The sequence below is a fragment of the Peromyscus californicus genome, unplaced genomic scaffold, assembly GCF_007827085.1.
Source record: "Peromyscus californicus insignis strain IS unplaced genomic scaffold, ASM782708v3 Scaffold_19__1_contigs__length_69161282, whole genome shotgun sequence".
Classification (NCBI taxonomy): Eukaryota; Metazoa; Chordata; class Mammalia; order Rodentia; family Cricetidae; genus Peromyscus; species Peromyscus californicus.
This window is the reverse complement of record NW_026294491.1, coordinates 17,046,494-17,064,665: the sequence shown is the minus strand read 5'-3', so window position 1 is coordinate 17,064,665 and position 18,172 is coordinate 17,046,494. Positions and strand designations below refer to the sequence as shown.

General features: G+C 43.1%; 1 protein-coding gene across 23 annotated transcripts in view; it reads left to right on the top strand.

Annotated features, from left to right (window-relative positions):
* The window catches only part of Ank3 (ankyrin 3), a 483,262-nt gene that overhangs the window by 455,815 nt on the left and 9,275 nt on the right, over positions 1 to 18,172 (top strand). For 18 of the 23 annotated variants that reach the window (XM_052744761.1, XM_052744757.1, XM_052744760.1 and 15 more), the window contains 4 exons: positions 129 to 260; positions 1,134 to 1,277; positions 3,662 to 4,343; positions 7,517 to 7,895. In XM_052744761.1, coding sequence (XP_052600721.1) covers positions 129 to 260; positions 1,134 to 1,277; positions 3,662 to 4,343; positions 7,517 to 7,895 — 1,337 coding nt within the window. The remainder of the gene's footprint in view (positions 1 to 128; positions 261 to 1,133; positions 1,278 to 3,661; positions 4,344 to 7,516; positions 7,896 to 18,172) is intronic. The other 5 variants (XM_052744755.1, XM_052744768.1, XM_052744772.1 and 2 more) reach the window with 1 other exon arrangement.

Sequence of the window (18,172 nt, the reverse complement as noted above, 5' to 3'; positions counted from 1 at the left end):
TTTACAATTCATTTCCTTTTTCTGGGTTTTTTTATTTTTTTGGAGTGGGGTGTTAGGAGTTGAATACAACTTTGATGAAGTATGTGCAAAATAAAATACACACTTTCTAACTCTCTTTCTTTTCACAGAGCTGGCAAGGGAACTGAATTTTTCAGTGGATGAGATCAATCAGATACGTGTGGAAAATCCCAATTCTTTAATCTCTCAAAGCTTCATGTTATTAAAAAAGTGGGTTACCAGAGACGGAAAGAACGCCACAAGTATGCTTAAAATTATTTTTAATTTTCAAAACCACACAGGGTCAGTATCTTAGAGAAGTCAGCTAGTGGGCTCACTGGAAGATTTTCAGTGTTCTGTAATTTTATGTAGCAATTTTATGTAGAGCTAGTGAGAACCTGGAGTGACACTTGTTTAGTAAGTGCTGCCATCCTAGAGTCCTATGCTTAAGCTTTCTGGAAAGCAAGTGGCAGAAAATAGTTTGCATTTTGTAAGGAAGGCCTTCTTCATATATCTACTAAAAGTGGAAGAAAAAAATAATACTAACTCTTTCATCATGGGAGGGTCATCAAAAATGCTTTGAAATTACCACTGCATCCAGGGGCAGGTGTGGAGGGAAGTACAGAGGAGGGTGGGATATGATTAGGGGGGCCAGCCAGTTGTACCCCATCTGGGGCAGTGGAGAATCCTCTGCTGTAACTAGATTTGGGTCGGTGGTGGTGATAAGTTCAAAGGACCCAGCACTCGCCCACTGCAATGTGGGGTACGTTCTTATAGGTTTGCCTGGTCAGCCTGACCTTGGTAGTTTATAAAATGTTAGGCATCGAATATAAGGACATTGACATTCTGAGAGTCAAGGAAACTTGAAGCTGTATTAGGCCCCCTAAAGGAGTACAGGTGTTTGGAGACCATCTGCCCTGTCACAGTGGGGTGAACACCGTGACCTCCATAGATAGCTTTAAAGTAGGATTCTTCCCTGGGGCAGTCAGAATTCTGGACGTGGATCTGGCAGGGCTACAGTGGGGAGCTGAAATGCTACCAAACTGCAGAAGGCATGCTTTTTTTTTGTTGGATGTTGTGCTGACTTGCAGGAAATAATGCCCCTGGGCTCTCAACCTTTTTTCTCTCCTTTTCAGCTGATGCCTTAACTTCGGTCTTGACAAAAATTAATCGAATAGACATAGTGACTCTGCTAGAAGGACCAATTTTCGATTATGGGAATATTTCAGGCACCAGAAGCTTTGCAGATGAAAACAATGTTTTCCATGACCCAGTTGATGGTAATTGCATTTAGTGTTCCTATTTGATTGTTCGATAAAATCTGAAAGTGCTGTCAATCAAGGCAACCACTCATCACCACGTGCACCATGATCTGCTTGACTTACTTTCTCGTTTTCACAGCATTTTTGTTCTGCCCGAGTCTGCACATGAGCACGCTAATATCAGAGCAGACTCGGTAAATGTCTGTCTGCAACACAGAGGATGAAATGTGAAAGCACATTATCTGAAAGAGCTGTCACTTCTAGCATTCTGTGCACCCAAATGGAAGAAAGCTTAATAGCCACAAAATGCAATGCTTTGGCATTTAAAATTAAATTAAAATTAAAACTGGTGGTCTCTTTTCATATGTAAGTGAAATAAAACTGTGAGCCCAGTTTTAGCCAAGCAGGTGATGTGCTGAGCCCAGTTTGTGAATCACTGTTGTGGGACCAAGCATGTGGAAGTGTACTGGAGAATCCCCCATCATTCCAAGTGGTTTAGTTACTTAACATAGGAACCTACATTCTGCCAGTAATTCCTGGGGTGGAGGGCAGTATTTGGTGTGTTGTGCATAAAAGACAGCATTCTTTCTAATTCAGTGAGCGCACACACACACACAAAAGAAATCACTGATAAGCTTTTGGTTTAGCGTAATTTAACAGTCTCCTCCCCCATTCATTAATAGTCCATCTCATCAGAGCATCAGAATAAAACAGATAGCCAGGCTTTCAAAGCTACTCCTGCCTTACTTCACAAGTGGAAATCCATCCCCACAGTGAATGGAAAATACTGACCTGCCATGGACAAGAGTAGTCAGGGATATTGTCCTGTTAATTCAAGGGTCAAGAAATACGGTCATTTTCTCCTTCCGTTTTTTAACTGACAAACTTAAACTAACAAGAGTCAGGAACTTTTAAAATTCTACATGTGTCACATTGGAAAAGGTGATAGAGTCTTAGAAAGTGCCTACTTACTAAAGGTAAAGCGCATCTGTAATCCACAGAGCATCAATACCATGGATCCTTGGAACACACGCACTCTTGTGCGCCTTGTCTTAGGTGGGAGGTTGTGTCTTGATAAATTCCTTTTGTACTGGATAAATAGAACAAATTAAGAATCACTGGCAAGTTACAGCTATAGCTTCCTCTGATCTTTAGTGGGAAAAGAAATCACAAGTGTGGTATTCTTGGTTCATTTGTTTTAACATTGTAAATTTTGAATATCATTAAAATAAGCTCACCAGGGCTTTTTGTCATTGTATCTCAGTATTGTGTAGTTCTTTTTATTAAAATTTCTACAGGGAAATTTAAGCATGAAATATGTTTACTTATGCAAACTATAAGTCGTATCGTAGCCAGATTTTAGCAAGAGGCTCATTTACAGGCAGCTGTAACCAACAAGTGTCCACAAACCAATGGCAATTTGAAACTATAACAATAGCTGTTTGCCTTGAACTGATGGAAAAACCAGTCTTTGGTTCTGCAGACCAATGAATTGAGAGAATGCATTGCTGTTTTTTTTTTTTTTTTTTTAAATACCTTTCCTCTTTGTTGAGCTTTGGGAAACTCCCTTCCCTCACCACGACCAGACCACTATTGACTTTCTCACTGTTGGGTCAAGGAAATTCTTCTGGAGTCCATATAGAGTGCTTAGAATCAGGGGTTAGCCCCTCCTTCCCTTCTGAGCAGGCTAGCACAGCACTGTTCTAAGTCCTGGATATTCTGACCTTAGGCCCTCCTCCTGTCTCCATTGTGTATCATTTTTTTTCTCTTTATTTGCCTCATGATTCTAAGCTGATTCCCATCAACCAGCTTCACCCAGACCTCCATACACACCCTAACTCTCTCATCTCTGTGACATTAAGTCACCTAATAATACACACCGAGTCATTTATCCTGTCTAACATCAGCCAGCACTACCATAGCTCTAAAAATCCATTGATCATCTTTCCAGAGTGTAAATTCATTCCTTATTTCCTCCCGCAAATTTCACATAGATGAGGAAGAATTAGAGCTGGATTGTGTTTGTAACCAGAGCAAGAGTGAATTAATTACAGAATGGGCTTCTTATGGCCGGCTTGTTATATTCAGTCTACCATAGTAGAGGTTTTTGCATGCTAAAATGAGAAAGCTACATTCGCCATGAGCCACACGTCCTCTAGATATATGACAACTAACTTTATATTGTGTTAATTTCATCTGCAGAGTTACGATGCCGTATTAAAGTTGATAGAATGCCGTTGTTTTATTTCATTAAATGACATGAACTAAACCATGAAAGCGTGTACATTGTTCTGTAATCCATCATGCATTGTCATCCCTGATATAATTTGAGTCATCCCATCTGTTTGTGTCCAATGTGTTCTAGCTCATTCCAGTCAGTCCAAATGTACTGTCTTCCATAGGTCACCCTTCCCTTCAAGTGGAGCTGGAGACCCCCATGGGGTTGTACTGCACACCACCCACCCCTTTCCAGCAAGATGACCGTTTTAGTGATATATCTAGCATAGATTCTCCCTTTAGAACCCCCAGTAGACTGAGTGACGGGCTAATGCCTTCCCAGGGAAATATAGAGCATTCAGCAGGTGGACCTCCAGTGGTAACTGCAGAAGACACTTCCTTAGAAGACAGCAAACTGGAAGATTCAGTCACTGTCACAGAAATGGCCGACCCACGGGGTGTAGACAAGAGCCAGTTGAAGGACATGTGTCTGAGCGAGTGTCCTCAGTACCTCGGAAGTGTGGCTGGGGTCCCAAAAGATGGTGCGCCGGCAGAGCCACCGAAACCGCAGACTAGAAAAGTAGGCATGAGCTCTGAGCAACAGGAGGAAGGAACGTCTGGTCCTGGTGAGGAAATGGCGGAAGAAAAGCTCCAATCTCTATTTGAGGACATTCAGCTTGAAGAAGGAGTAGAGTCTGAGGAGATGACAGAAGAAAAGGTGCAGGCTATTCTTAGTCGTGTTCAGCGAGCAGAACTGGCCATGTCTTCACTTGCAGGTTGGCAGAACGAGACGTCAAGTGGAAGCCTAGAGTCCCCGGCACAAGCCCGAAGATTAACTGGTGGGTTACTAGACCGCCTGGATGACAGGTACGACTCCGTCTCCAGAAATACACATGAAAAGCAGGTGTCCTACCCATACTTCGTTTTAAACGGGTGCTTTGGGGCAATGACTCCTTGTCTCAGTAGTTAGTTCTGGGATATACCTTGCTTATAGATTGGTTCAGTATGTTAGAATCCCTGGAGAAAGGTGAATTTCAATTCAACTATAATTCTCAAAAGCACTGAAGTAAAAAACCAAAGCACAGTTACTTACATGCCAAAGATGTAGATGTTGGCTTAATTAGAAGACACTTGGCTGGTTCCCTCTATTAGTCTGTCTTCGAAGTCAGCAGGTGTTCAGTTGAAGTCATTTCATATGTGAAAGCCCACATCTTTTATGAATACTATTACCATTTGTCTTATTTCATAACTACAGACATAAATGCGATGATACAAGATATTAACGATTAAAAACTTGACCAATCCTGCCATCTAGCAATAATCACCAGGAAAATTCTGAAATTTGGAGGTGTGCTTTAGCGGCAGCATAAATGCAAGCCAAATACACATGGCTCTGCATGTCATCTCCAGCACCCCACCCCCAAAAGAGGAAAGAGGCAGGTATACATTTTCTGTCTGCATGTAGGAAATCAGAAACAAAGAAAACGCACCCACTATACTCAGAAAAACACATTATTCTTCCATTTTTCATTTTTCTTTTTGGAGACAGGGTTTATCTTTGTTGTCCTGGCTATTCTGGAACTCACTCTGTTGATCAGGATGTTCCTGAACTCAGAGATCCACCTGCCTCCCAAGTGCTGGGCATGCACCCCAACACCCAGCCCTCTTCTTCCATTTTTATATACATAGTCTTTTTTTTTTTTGTTTTTTGTTTTGGTTTTTTCGAGACAGGGTTTCTCTGTGTAGCTTTGCGCCTTTCCTGGAACTCACTTGGTAGCCCAGGCTGGCCTCGAACTCACAGAGATCCGCCTGGCTCTGCCTCCCGAGTGCTGGGATTAAAGGCGTACGCCACCACCGCCCGGCTATATACATAGTCTTTTACACAGAAATATGATAGACATTTCTTTACAACCAAAATAGGCATCAATGTATAACTACAGTAATTCTGTTGGTGTGTGTTTGGTTCTTTATGCTAGCCCTGCTCTAGAAAGTAAGTCTAGAGCCCCTGGACATGGGACACACCTCACCACTTGGTTGAATTTCTAAATTCTAAGAAGGTTGTTTTAATCATCTTTATAATACTCCGGCCCTCAAGCAGGTTTGTAGACCAAACAAGAAAAGCAGCTTCCCTACCAGATGACTGAGATAAACAGTAACCTCTAGTAACACGTCAGACTGAAATAGACATTTACTTTAATTGTAACTGGTGATAAACCCCAGTTGCACGCAGGACAATCTTAATTTCCTAACCACATGTTTTTCATTTTGCTGTTCAACTTTGTGTTCCAATCACAACTCCAAAATGAGATATCAGAGATCACAAAACCTTTTTTGAAAGCATCAATAACTTGTCTCTATTAGCGACTGCAGAGAAGACAGAGCACATCCAACCCCATGTTCCCCTAGGATGGCAGAGTCTACAGCTGATCATCAGAAAACATATAGTCTAGGAAAGCTGTGCATTGCCATTAAACTGGCCAAAATCTCTTGTTGAATAGAGACCCTGCCCTTGGATATACAGAAAATATACTGCATCTTCCTGCTCCTGGAAAGTAAAGAAATAATAGTGGCCTCCAGGGACCTTACATAGTGATACCCCTGGTGTAAGCATCAGGAGCAAGGAAAGTGTGATAAACCACGTGGAGTAGGACATACACACTGTGTTGTCCAATCTTCACAGTAGTATATTCTTTTTTTTTCCTTAATGTACACTAGGGTTTTGCCTGCATGCATGTCTGTGTGAGGATGCAGATTCCCCTGTGACTGGAGTTAGAGACAGTTGTAAGCAGCCATGTGGGTGCTGGGAATTGAATCCTGGTCCTTTGGAAGAGCAGCCAGTGCTCTTAACTGCTGAGTGATCTCTCCAGCCTCCAGTAGATTATTCTCGTACACACAGGATAAGCAAGCATTCGTGTCCACTCTTCCACATTAACATGAAGGGTAATGTCCTAGTCACTGCCTTTTCTGGGACATGAACACAACACTTAAAATGACTAAAAGTTTGCAGTGTGAGCTACAAAATAAAACCAGTGGTTTATGTTGAACCTAGTCAAAGATTAAAAGTCATTCGAAAAGACAAGGCTCAGTTATGAAGGGTGTCCCCATGGTAAACAGAAGCCATGTTGGTCAGTGAAGGTAGTGGAGGCTGGAGTGGACAGAGGGGGTCAATAAGGGCATCCTGGCTGACAAAGTATGGCGAACGTACGCACAGATGAAAACTTAAGAATTCAAGTCAGGATTCCTGAAAATGCAACTTCCACTCAGAAATTCCTTTTTTTTTTTCAGGAAGTATTTGGGTTTGGTTGTAGTTTTTTTATTTATTCTTTTGTTTGTTTTTTGAGAGAGAGTTTTTCTGTATAACAGTCCTGGAACTTGAGGCTGGCCTCGAACTCAGAGATTTGCTTGCCTCTGCCTCCTGGGTGCTGGGATTAAAGGCATGCACCACCAGGCCTGGCATTTGTTTTTAATTAGTGACATAATAGTGTCTTACACTAGCCTTCCCTTTAAAATTGGTGAGGTTGGAACTCTATGTCCAACATTTTTTAAGGTGTAAAATATAGCTGTGGAAAATGATAATTTTTAAAGTGACAGTCTACATAGCCATGTTGGGAGCTGGGGTATTGGGGATGCCTACGGCCTCGTATACCTCACTGGCCCACCTGTGATAGGCCCTCACATTTTAAACCCACTCACTTGCTAACGTTTTCATGCCTATTTTATGCCTTTAGAAGTAGTTTAGCGGGGCTGGAGAGATGGCTCAGTGGTTAAGAGCACTGACTGCTCTTTCAGAAGAGCACTGACTGCTCTTTCAGGGGACCCGGGTTCAACTCCCAGCACCCACACGGCAGCTCACAAATGTCTGTAACTCCAGGATCCAACACTCTCACACATACATACATACAGGCAAAACACCAATAAAATAAAAACAAATTTAAAAATTTTTAAAAAAGTAGTTTGGCAGCCTGGGTCCTGAAACCACACCCTGAAGCCATGTGCAGTCACGTATCGCCATGATGACTTTGCATATTGTTCTTTTACAGCTCTGATCAGGTTCGAGATTCCATTACCTCATATCTCAAAGGAGAACCTGGGAAATTTGAAGCAAATGGAAATCATGCAGAAGTCACTTCAGAAGCAAAGGCAAAGTCCTACTTTCCGGAATCCCAAAATGATATAGGAAAACAGAGCATTAAGGAGAACCTGAAACCAAAAATACACAGCTCTGGTCGCACTGAGGAACCAGCGTCACCCCTCGCAGCCTATCAGAAATCTCTGGAAGACACCAGCAAGTTTGTCATAGAAGATGCACCTAAACCCTGTGTGCCTGTCAGCATGAAAAAGATGACTAGGACTTCTGCTGACGGCAAGGCCAGGCTCAACCTCCACGAAGAAGAGGGGTCCAGCGGGTCAGAGCCTAAGGTAGGTCATCCACACAGTCAGCATGCTCTCATTATCGTAAACACCCGCGGTTACTACTATTAGTCCTGTAGCATTGGATGCAAGGTTCTTTATGATTTCTAAATGATGATGGGGATGGCCACCAAAGAAAGCCCTGGGGAGGATGTACACCATGGGTTAGCACCTTCAGTCATCAAGGAAATAAAGTATCTCCAGCCATTGCCAAGGATGAAAAGAAGCAAAGAGGCATTAGGTTTTTGGGTCCAGTACCAATTCTGCCTGCAATTAAGGATCCCTGATTGCAAATCCAGCCTTCGTTCTTAGGGGAAAGGGGAGTAATTTACACACTTTCTGATTTTTTCATAGAGTTTAAAGACTATAGTAGTATCAGACCCATCAATACATACTATTCTGTAGTGACTAATGTCTCAACGTAGTTGAAAAATTGAAAAGATGCAATTTCCAAGATAAGGCAACTCAACGGCAGGCTTAAGCTTGTGCTTAGAAACAGCCTTTTTATATCTCAGTTGATCATCGGCATGTAGACTCTGAATGTGATAGAATCAGTGGTTTGTTCTTTATAACGATATGGTTTTGTGTATAACCTAATAGATTTTTTTTATTCTTTAACATCAAAAACAAAAGTATTTTTTAATGAAATTATCTTTCACCAATGAAATAAAATTAAAAGGCATTGTTCCTGCTTTTTGATATAGGGGCTGGCCTCAAACTCACAGAGACCCACCTGCTTCTGCCTTTCTTTGCCTCTGCCTCTGCTAGGATTAAAGTTGTATGTCACCACTGCCCAGCTTTTTTTGTTTTTAAACTGTTGTCTTCTCTCTATTCTTCTGTCAACTACGTAGTAAGCAACGCTTCTCTGCCGTTGACATGCAAGCTCTGTGGCCTGCCCTGAGACATGCCTAGTTCACTTAAGACCAGCATTTTGAGAAGAAACAGTATTTTATAAAACAATGCTTTAAGTTTACAAAAACGCCCAGGCACTCAGAAGCTACCCACTGTCATCAACAAATCCTATACCGTCTTCCACTGTTCATATTCCTTCGGTCATTTTCTGAAGTGTTAGAAGGGAAAAGAGAGGAAATACAATTTCAATAGATGACCATTTATGCAAATGATTATCATCACCAATAACTAAGACTGGAAACGATTCTTGCCTTTTTCTTGTACGCTGTTCTGAGGATTCCCCCTTCTCAGAAAGTGTCATGTTCCATATTTTTGCCTTTCATTTGTTTCTCGGTGTATTTAAGCGGGATGAGTTTGGGTGGAATCTTGTCTTTTAAAATGTCATACAGTTAAGTATGTTCCTTTTAAAATGAATCTTAAAAAAAAAAAACAGTTATTAGAAACCAGCATAGACATGTGACCCAGTTTGTGTAGATGGGTGTGTAGTTGTGGGTCACTGGAGAACCACTCAGATGTGGACATGAAGAAGGCTGCAGTGGTTGTAAGCCTCAGTAGATCTCAGCTGGGTTCACTAGCAGTGGAAACCCAACTTCTCATTGAGTCACCCAATGCATAAAGACTTCCTGTCCATGAATGTCCATGGACAGTCACAGTTTCTGGGGAATGTGAGTTTGATCTCAGAGGAAATCCCAAAATGCCCCAGTCATGTCTTCAGTGGCCCAGCCTAACTACAGTAGCAACCAACAAGGCCATCTGATGTCTACTTCAGACCACAGACCCCTTTTTGTCCCCTGAAAAAGCAGGTCAAAAGTCCGGGTGCGGCGTTGACACGGATGACCGCCTGCTGTTACAAGGTAAAGCCCTGCTCTTTCCTCTTCCTGTGAAGCAAGGAATGCTGGGAAAATCCCACATGTTCTCCCAAAGCTTGGTCCTCTCCTGGTTTCCAGAGAATTTTCTTAAAAGGAAGCCTGGGGTTATACACTGCTCTTTCCCTTCTCCTAAGGCTAAGCCGATTGAGTCTCTGGGGAGAGAGGGGACGCTGAAACACTGGTCTCACCAGCCACCTCTGTATGTGAGGGCGCTCTGGGGATCTTCCTAGGGTCACCTGTCTGACGGGCATGTGAGCCCTCAGTTAGTGTTCACATTAACCTGTTCCCTGCTTCTGACTCTGCCGGCTTACAGTCCATGTATGAATAATTCAGACTTCCCCTTCCGCCTCCCCCAGGCTGTTAATTCTGGACTCTTCCTGGGTGATTCTGTCCTCCTGTGAATTTGACTTCCTCTTACCTTTGCGTACTTTTCTCATATGTTCCTTAAATCATTTAAACTCGCTGGCCCGTTGTGAAACTTGAAGAATACAATAGGGAATGTGATTTAAGTTCTGTTCCTTGCATAGATACTGGCTGGGATTTTCTTTGAGAGCCGTGTTCTCCAATGGGACTTCATATGAACTCAAGATTAACATTGCCCTTAACACTTCAAGTACTTGTCAGTGGACTGTTGGTGAACACTATATCCTTGTGTGATACCTACTCAGCTACTGTTTTATGCTCATTTTACCTAATGTCTGTTCCTCCTGTAGGGATTTCACTAGTCTCCCCCCTCTATGTCCACACACTGTTTTTACAGTACAGACATAACTTTTTCTAATGGTATCAACTACACAGTCTCTAGCTTCCTGACCATTAGAGTTCATTTGTATAATTTGATCATTGCAGTTAACCATGGTGATGAAGAATATTTACTGAGTAACAGTATTTTCCCACTTGAATGATAAACTATTTGCCACTATATATTTTTTTCAGACTCCTGAATTGCGGAATTACTGTCCCTCTTTCTCTGTTCATCTGTCTGTCTCTCTCAGGTCCTGGGGAGTAAACTATTAAGCCTTACACATGCAAGTTCTCTACGACTGAGCTGTGTCTACAACACACACACACACACACAATTTTGAGATAAGGTCTCATTAAGTTGCCCAGGCTGGCCTTGAGCTTATGATCCTACAGTCCCAGCAATGTTCCATCTTACATTGTCATTTCATTCTGGGTCTTTACTGAAGCCCTCAGGTGCTCACAAGTCTTTACTCCCTCACTCATTGGCAAAAGCTCTTACTGAACACCTTGTGTGAATGATAATCTCCCGGTACAGGCAAGTCTGGTGTGTCCACCTCAAAGACAGCTTTCAATAAAGTTAACAAATTCAATCAAAATTCCACAAAAGTTGTACATGCCTCTGTAGCAGGAATCTTAGAGAGTCTTATTAATAAAATCAAACCCGGGGCCAGTTATTGGGGTGAAATGCTGGATGGTCAGAGAGACAGAACAAGCCACAGCTAACCTCACCTGGCCAACTTCTCAGCTGGTCTTGTTTCCTCAGACTGGAAGCCTCTGTGTCCTCAACCCAATGGCTCTCAGCTGAACTGTGCTGCTAGAAGCCTGAAAGCTTAACCGGCCAATTGCTTCTAGTTTCTGGTCCTCACACCTTATATACCTTTCTGCTTTCTACCACCACTTCCTGGGATTAAAGGCGTGTGTCACCATGCCTGGCTGTTTCCAATGTGGCCTTGAACTCACAGAGATCCAGAGGGATTTCTGCCTCTGGAGTGCTAGGATTAAAGGTGTGAGTGCCACCATTTTCTAGCCTTTCTATCTAGTGGCTGTTCTGTCTCTGACCCCAGATAAGTTTATTAGGGTGCACAATATTTTGGGGAACACAATACCACTACATTTCTCTATAGAGCAAGTCAGATATGGCCTAAACTATAAGATCATATGTTCAAATCAAATGAAGGCAGATTTTAAACTATTTTAAACAGGAATACAAAGACTTCATCAAGCTAGTAACATTTAGTTTTTAAAGCAAAAATGCTTTATTATTAACAGATTATAATTACCTTTATTTTCTTGGTTTTTCGAGACAGGGTTTCTCTGTGTAGCTTTGGTTGCCTCGGAACTCCCTCTGTAGACCAGGCTGGCCTTGAACTCACAGAGATCCACCTGTCTCTGCCTCCTGAATACAGGGATCAAAGTGGTGTGCCACCAGCATCCAGCTTATTACCTTATTGTTTCACTGTACACACAGACACCACACATGCACGCACATGCACATGTACACACACAAACACACCCAGTCACACCTATCCACACTGAACATGTGTGTTCATGCCTGCACACACACATACATTCATGAACATGCAGAGACATACCCACTCACTCACACACACAAAGAGCTGTAAAAGCAGCCTGAATCTTACTCAAACATTTTCTCCCTCTCCATTTTCAGGATTCTCTTAAATATGTATCATGCTATTCCTGAGGGGGAAAAAATAAGTAAATATAATTCTTTCTTGATTTCCCTTCTCAGAATGTCTTTTGTTTTCACTGTGATGATAAAATTATACTAAAAATGCATTTATCAGGACTTGAGAACCAGTGAGAGTGGTTCAAGTTCAGAGGAGGAGCAGAGGAGGGTCACGACCCGAGTCATTCGCCGGCGTGTGATTATAAAGGTACCAGCAGGTAGAAGCGGTGGGGTGCTGCTGTGTCGAGAGGCTGGGGTGCAGTCTGGGAAGTTCAGCATGTTTGATAACCAGCTGGCTCTCTTTCTTGGCGCACTGGAAAGCTTGTCAAGGAACCGCCCCGAGGAAAGCCGTGTTATGTGTTAGTGTGTGCTCTGCGCAAGCCTGCTGGCCACGAGACAGCTATGATTCTGTCTGAGAACTCTTGGCATTTGCAGCCTGCCTTTCTCGGAAAGCAAGGATTCTGTCTTGGTGAGAAGGTAGTCTGTAGTGAACACAGTGCTCACTTGATACCCCAGAATCTAATGAGGAAGAGAGGGGAACACCAAGGAGACTCCCACTGCCTTGTCTTGGAAATGAAAACACATTTCTCGTTACTAGGCAGTGACTGAGAATTTTAGGTCACACCTGGCATGGATATGTGTGACACAGGACAAGTCAGAGGAAGACTTTAGAAACAGGTTCTAATCATACTAACACGTGCCAAAAATGGAACTGAATTTCAAAGTCTAGGGAGCAGTTTTTGCTAGAAATGAAAATTCCTCCTTCAGACAGCTAGCTGAAAACACTACGTCTGCGTTACCTCCCCCATGATGGTCTGTGCGAGTACTCACCTCTGCATGGCGAAGTCCACATGAACCTCCCTGCAGCCCACCACTCACCTTCAATTCTTGACATGAGGATGGTTCTGTGCAGAGTGCAGGAAAGGTATTCTCGAGGCACAGCACACCGAGTGTGACTCACACGACCTGAGACTTCTGTAGGTATCTCTGGAGAGACAGAAAGGAGACATGCACATTAAACACTGTTTATCCAACTCACACAATCCCAGTGTCACAAGACTCGGCCAAGAGCTAAGAAGCTCCTTAACTAGGTTCTCTACATTCTTCCTCTTTTTTTCTGTTTGTTTTTGGTTTTGTTTGTTTTATTTTTTTTGAGACAGGGGGTCCCCTGACCTTCCAGACATGTATCATCAGATTTCTCTATATAACAGTCTTGGCCACCCTGGAACTAGCTCTGTAGACCAGGCTGACCTCGAACTTAGAGATCTACCCGAATTAAAGGCATGCGCAGCCACTGCCCAGCTCCCTACATTTCTTAATCCTCTTCTTTGAACTTTTTCATGAAGACTAGATGAAGGGAGGGGGGGACTGTCAGATCTGCTCAAATACAATTTTCAAAGATTCTAAAAACATTCGCCATTAAGTGATTTTCTGCCTTTTGAGCTATCTATCCCCCAACTCGACAGTGAGTGATCGCCTCGGATGCTGTCCAAACCATGAGTCACTTCTGTGGAAATCCTAACTGGCAAGCCAATTTAGTGATGTCGACAGAGTATTTTCTGGCACTTGGTGTGCTGTCTGTAAAATCGGCACAGTCAGTCACAGCTCACGTGCTCTCTGAGATGGCAGAGCAGGGTCTCAGGTTTATCTAGTCTCGTTGCTCACTCCCATGAACATCTCCCACTCACGCCCATGAACGATACAGTGAAACATCTAGAGAAAAATTGAAGGTACCATCAGGCAACCTGTTTTCCATGCTACACATGCAGCAAGGCTTCTGTTGCTTCACCCCAATCTTGTCCACAGCTGAACTCTCCTAAAAATACAGACACAACAAGGCCCGTGGGAGGGAACAAAGAGGACCCACACAGCAATAGCCACACCTCTGGGCTGATGAAGATTCTTCCTTTGATCCCCTGACCTTCCAGACATGGATCAGCAGGTCAACCTCTAAGTAGTTTTATTAGAGTGAGTAACATGGGCATTTGAGCTTAACATAGGAATAATGATACACAGCCTTCATGTATTTTTAAGAGCATATGTTGACAACTCTAAAATAAACTCGAAGGCCGTAGGTTTTGTGAGACGTGAATCTACCCAAATGCCCGTTCCTTGAAGTTGGGCTCCACTTAGAGAAAGTGAATAAGCAGCAACATCAGAGGATGGATGGTCTTGGAGCTGGGAAGAGGCATTGTCCTCAGAGTAAAATCACTACAGAGCAGTTTTGAGTGATGCCTTCCGCTATGACAGAGAAACCAAAAGCTAAATAGCCTGAAGTGTGTGGGATATTACAGCTCAACAAACCTGACAGACATAGGATGATTTCTGGTCAGTATTTTTCTGTTGGGATGGTAACGGCAGACGGGAAGGACCCCGCCTCTGTATTCTCTTTAGTCTCTGTGTGGGTGTCCAGCAGAGGTCAGGGATGGTGGCAGTGTGTGGCAGATATAGCATGAGAATCTTCGCCATCCAAACCATAAAGTGAGAGTGCTCAGACCTAAAAGGTCATTGATCCAGAAGCCACTGCACTGTGCAGATGACCAGAGGGACTGATGTATTTTAAAACCAGGCAGCTAGGCAGCAGCAGCTCTGGGAACAGAGTGTAGCCCTTAACCTGGTGGTGAAGGGTTTTTCCCACAGAAGACATACAGGAGGGTCTTTTGCTAAACTAAATTAGGCATTTGGCCATTCAGACTTCCCCTGTGACACAGAAGAGGGTGGCATTGTGTGGCAGTACTGGGCATCTGACCTGCTACCAGAGGCTGAGCAGCACGGGACTGCACTGGCCTCTTACACTGTGGGCCACAGGAAGCACTCAGATCCTCATGTCAGCACTGGGAGCCATTCAGGGCTGTTCTAGCCCCACCTGGTCGCTTTGCCTGGGAAGCATCTCCAGATGGAATTTCTGTGTTCAGGATTCCATGGCACAGTGTAAGCAGCTCTGCTCACACAGTCAGTTGATTGACAGTATGATTTAGGGATTGGCCTCTTCGTATCCACATGTGGACCCTTTCATGTGTAAGGGAAGATTTCTCCCTGTATTCATTCTTTTGTATATAGTTTGATAACCGCGCAGTCTCAAATGCCCACAGGGGCTCAGTTGGGTTGTTCAGTTCCGTGAGTATATTTGCTTAGCAAATCCAGTGACCACAAAGGTAAAATCTTTAAGTCAACTCACAGCCAAACGATCATCAAATTTGGTGAGACTGGCCTATCTAAACTGTGCAATACAAATGTATTCATTTTCAACATTTTTGGTGGAATTCAAAGAGTTTGTGTATACGCTTCCCCATAACCAAGGAATTCAAAATTATGTAAAATTATGTCTATCACTTCTGCTTCACAAATTTCAGACTGTTTCGACACAGATCATATATGCACACTTGCACACACATAGATGTATAACAGGTCTTTTAGAGTATATGTCTTAAGGTTTCTATTGCTGTGGTAAAATACCATAACCAAAAGCAACTTGGGAAGGAAAGGGTGTCTTGCTTACAGTTCCAGATTACAGTCCAGTTCTGAAGGAAGTCAGGGCAGGGCCTGATGTAGAAGCCATGGAGGAGTGCTGCTTACTGGCTTGTTCAGCCTGCAGTCTTATAGAACCCGGGACCACTAGCCCAGGGTGGTGCCACCCATAATGTACTGCACCCCCACATCAATCACTAATTAAGAAAAGGCTCTACAAAAGGTCTACAGCCCGATCTTATGGAGGCGTTTTCTCAATTAAGACCCTCTCCTCTCGGATGACTATAGCTTGTGTCAAGTTGACATGAAACTCCCCAGCACGATCGGTTGCCACCTAGACAGACTGTCGATGTTTGCCAAATATGTAACGTCCATCGGGTTTGGGAAGTTCATCTGTTATCATGTACATCAGAGCAAACCAGCACACCTTATACTGTCGTTCCTGATACCCAGAGAGGTCTAGGAAAGGAAAGAAGATGTAATGCTCTCAAAGAGGTGCAAGAGGAAGTTCCATTGTGCCATCCTTAAAGAGACCACCAGAGATGAAGACCCCAAAACATAAGCACCGTGATGTCCCTTTGAAATAGGGGGTGCCAGAGATTCTGTTGTAAGGAAGACTGGAGAGGGGATTTTGTTTATGTAAAAGTACAGTAGTCTTCAAAAGCTAATTAGTGATTGTCTCTCTCCCATTAGAGGGGTTCCCGAGATCTTTCCTTGAAAACATTTGACCTACATAATTGACAGGTCAAGAGACAGATTTTTAAAGTACCTAGTCCATAAAACTTTACTGACCTTCCAGTACAATCTACTCCTTTAATGTAGTGAGGAGCTACATCATTAGACAACTTGTTTTGGTCTTAAAGAGAGCCATCTGCATTGACTGTGCATGTAAAGAGTACATTTTCAGTAATGGGACAAAGAAAATGCTCACCATCCGGAACATTTGCAAGAAGAAATGTGGTTCATTATTGATAAGTAGGGCTTTGATTCTTCTGAAGGTATTAATCTAAGTCAACAATATATATATATCCCTTGTGCTTACATCCATGCCTACTTCTCCCATTCCTTCCCAGGGTTCTTTAAACAATTTCACAGTTAGCATCTTCACACAGAAGGGCTTACTCGGAGCACAGTAAATGGATTTCTGTCTTGCTGGAGTCTCCTAAGGTCTTTCCTTGTGTACCACTCAGAAAGCTGGGTGCTCAGAAGAATGACCTCAAATACATCATTCATGCCCTAACTACAGTAAAAACCTCCCATGACCTTTTGCTGTCTCTATGCCTTTATCTTTAAAGTAAAATGGCATTTTTGCCAAATATGTCAAACCAAACATAGGAAATAAGACTAGCTCCCCCGTGAAACATTTGCTGCACATTTCAGAGTGTTGGGATGTGCGACCTCTATACTCTTTCCTCTCCATTGAGTCAACAGAAACTAGACAGAAGTGGGCAGGACTAAGAGTGAACTCAGAAGACCTATGGCAGTTCCCACCCTAAATTAGAGTTAACTAATTTAACTAAGTTAACTAATGAAAGAATCAATACCAGTGTCAGCTGAGCTTTCCACCCGGTTGGCCTATGGTAGTGAGGGTGGTCAGGAACACCACCCAGTTACTCTCATGTACAATCTATGAAAACGTCAGCACCCCCTCCCCTGCAAATAAACCTTTCTCTACCCTGAACTTTTTCATAATCATTTTTTAAAGTGTTTTGCCCTTAGTACATGATTTCTTAAGTATCTTCCCAGCTCAGAAACTGTCTTTACTCAAATTCGATAGAGCTGGCTCCATAAAATCTCTCAACCTACGTTGTGACTGATGATGAAGTGCTGTGCTTGAGTGAGTCTGTTCTTACTACTAATCATTGACTAATATTTGTTTCAACCAATGAAGCCTCTTGGCTTTTCTGTGGCTAACTGCATCCTAAAATTATCGATTTTCTTGGAATTTGTTGCTAACTACCCTACATGCCTGAATACATGCTTGAGGTGTAAGATTGAAGGTTGTGAACCATTCACTAGCCAGCTATGAAGTCAATCTTCTCTTTCCCTGGAGAGGGAAACACAGTTTGTGACTCCTCTGCAGTTCCAGAGCCTGTGTGGTATGCCATGTGGTGTGCTGTGGACCTGGATCGATACCCACCCACACTCTCCTCTCTCACGTCGATAATCTCTATGCCACATCCTTTAGGGCGAGGAAGCCAAAACCATCCCTGGTGAATCTGTCACAGAAGAACAATTTACTGATGAAGAAGGGAACCTCATCACCAGAAAAGTAATCACCATTGAGATTTCATGCTTCTGGAGTTCAAATGCCCTGCATGAAAAACACCATTGTATGTGATAGGTTATAGCGCCCCCTCGTGACACAGAGTAGTCCCTACTTCTCTCTGTTGCTTCCAACAGATCACTCGGAAAGTTATAAGACGGATTGGTCCACAGCAGAGAAAGCAGGATGAAGTGGTAATGTAGCGTGGTTGCCAAGGAGGAAGTAGAGGGTAGCATCTTCTGTGAGCCCCCTGGGAAGCCTTACTAACAGAGTGACCGCTGCAGTGTGGAAGCTTGGAATGCTGGGTTGGCTTCTTCTGACATAGGCTGTGTACAGGGTC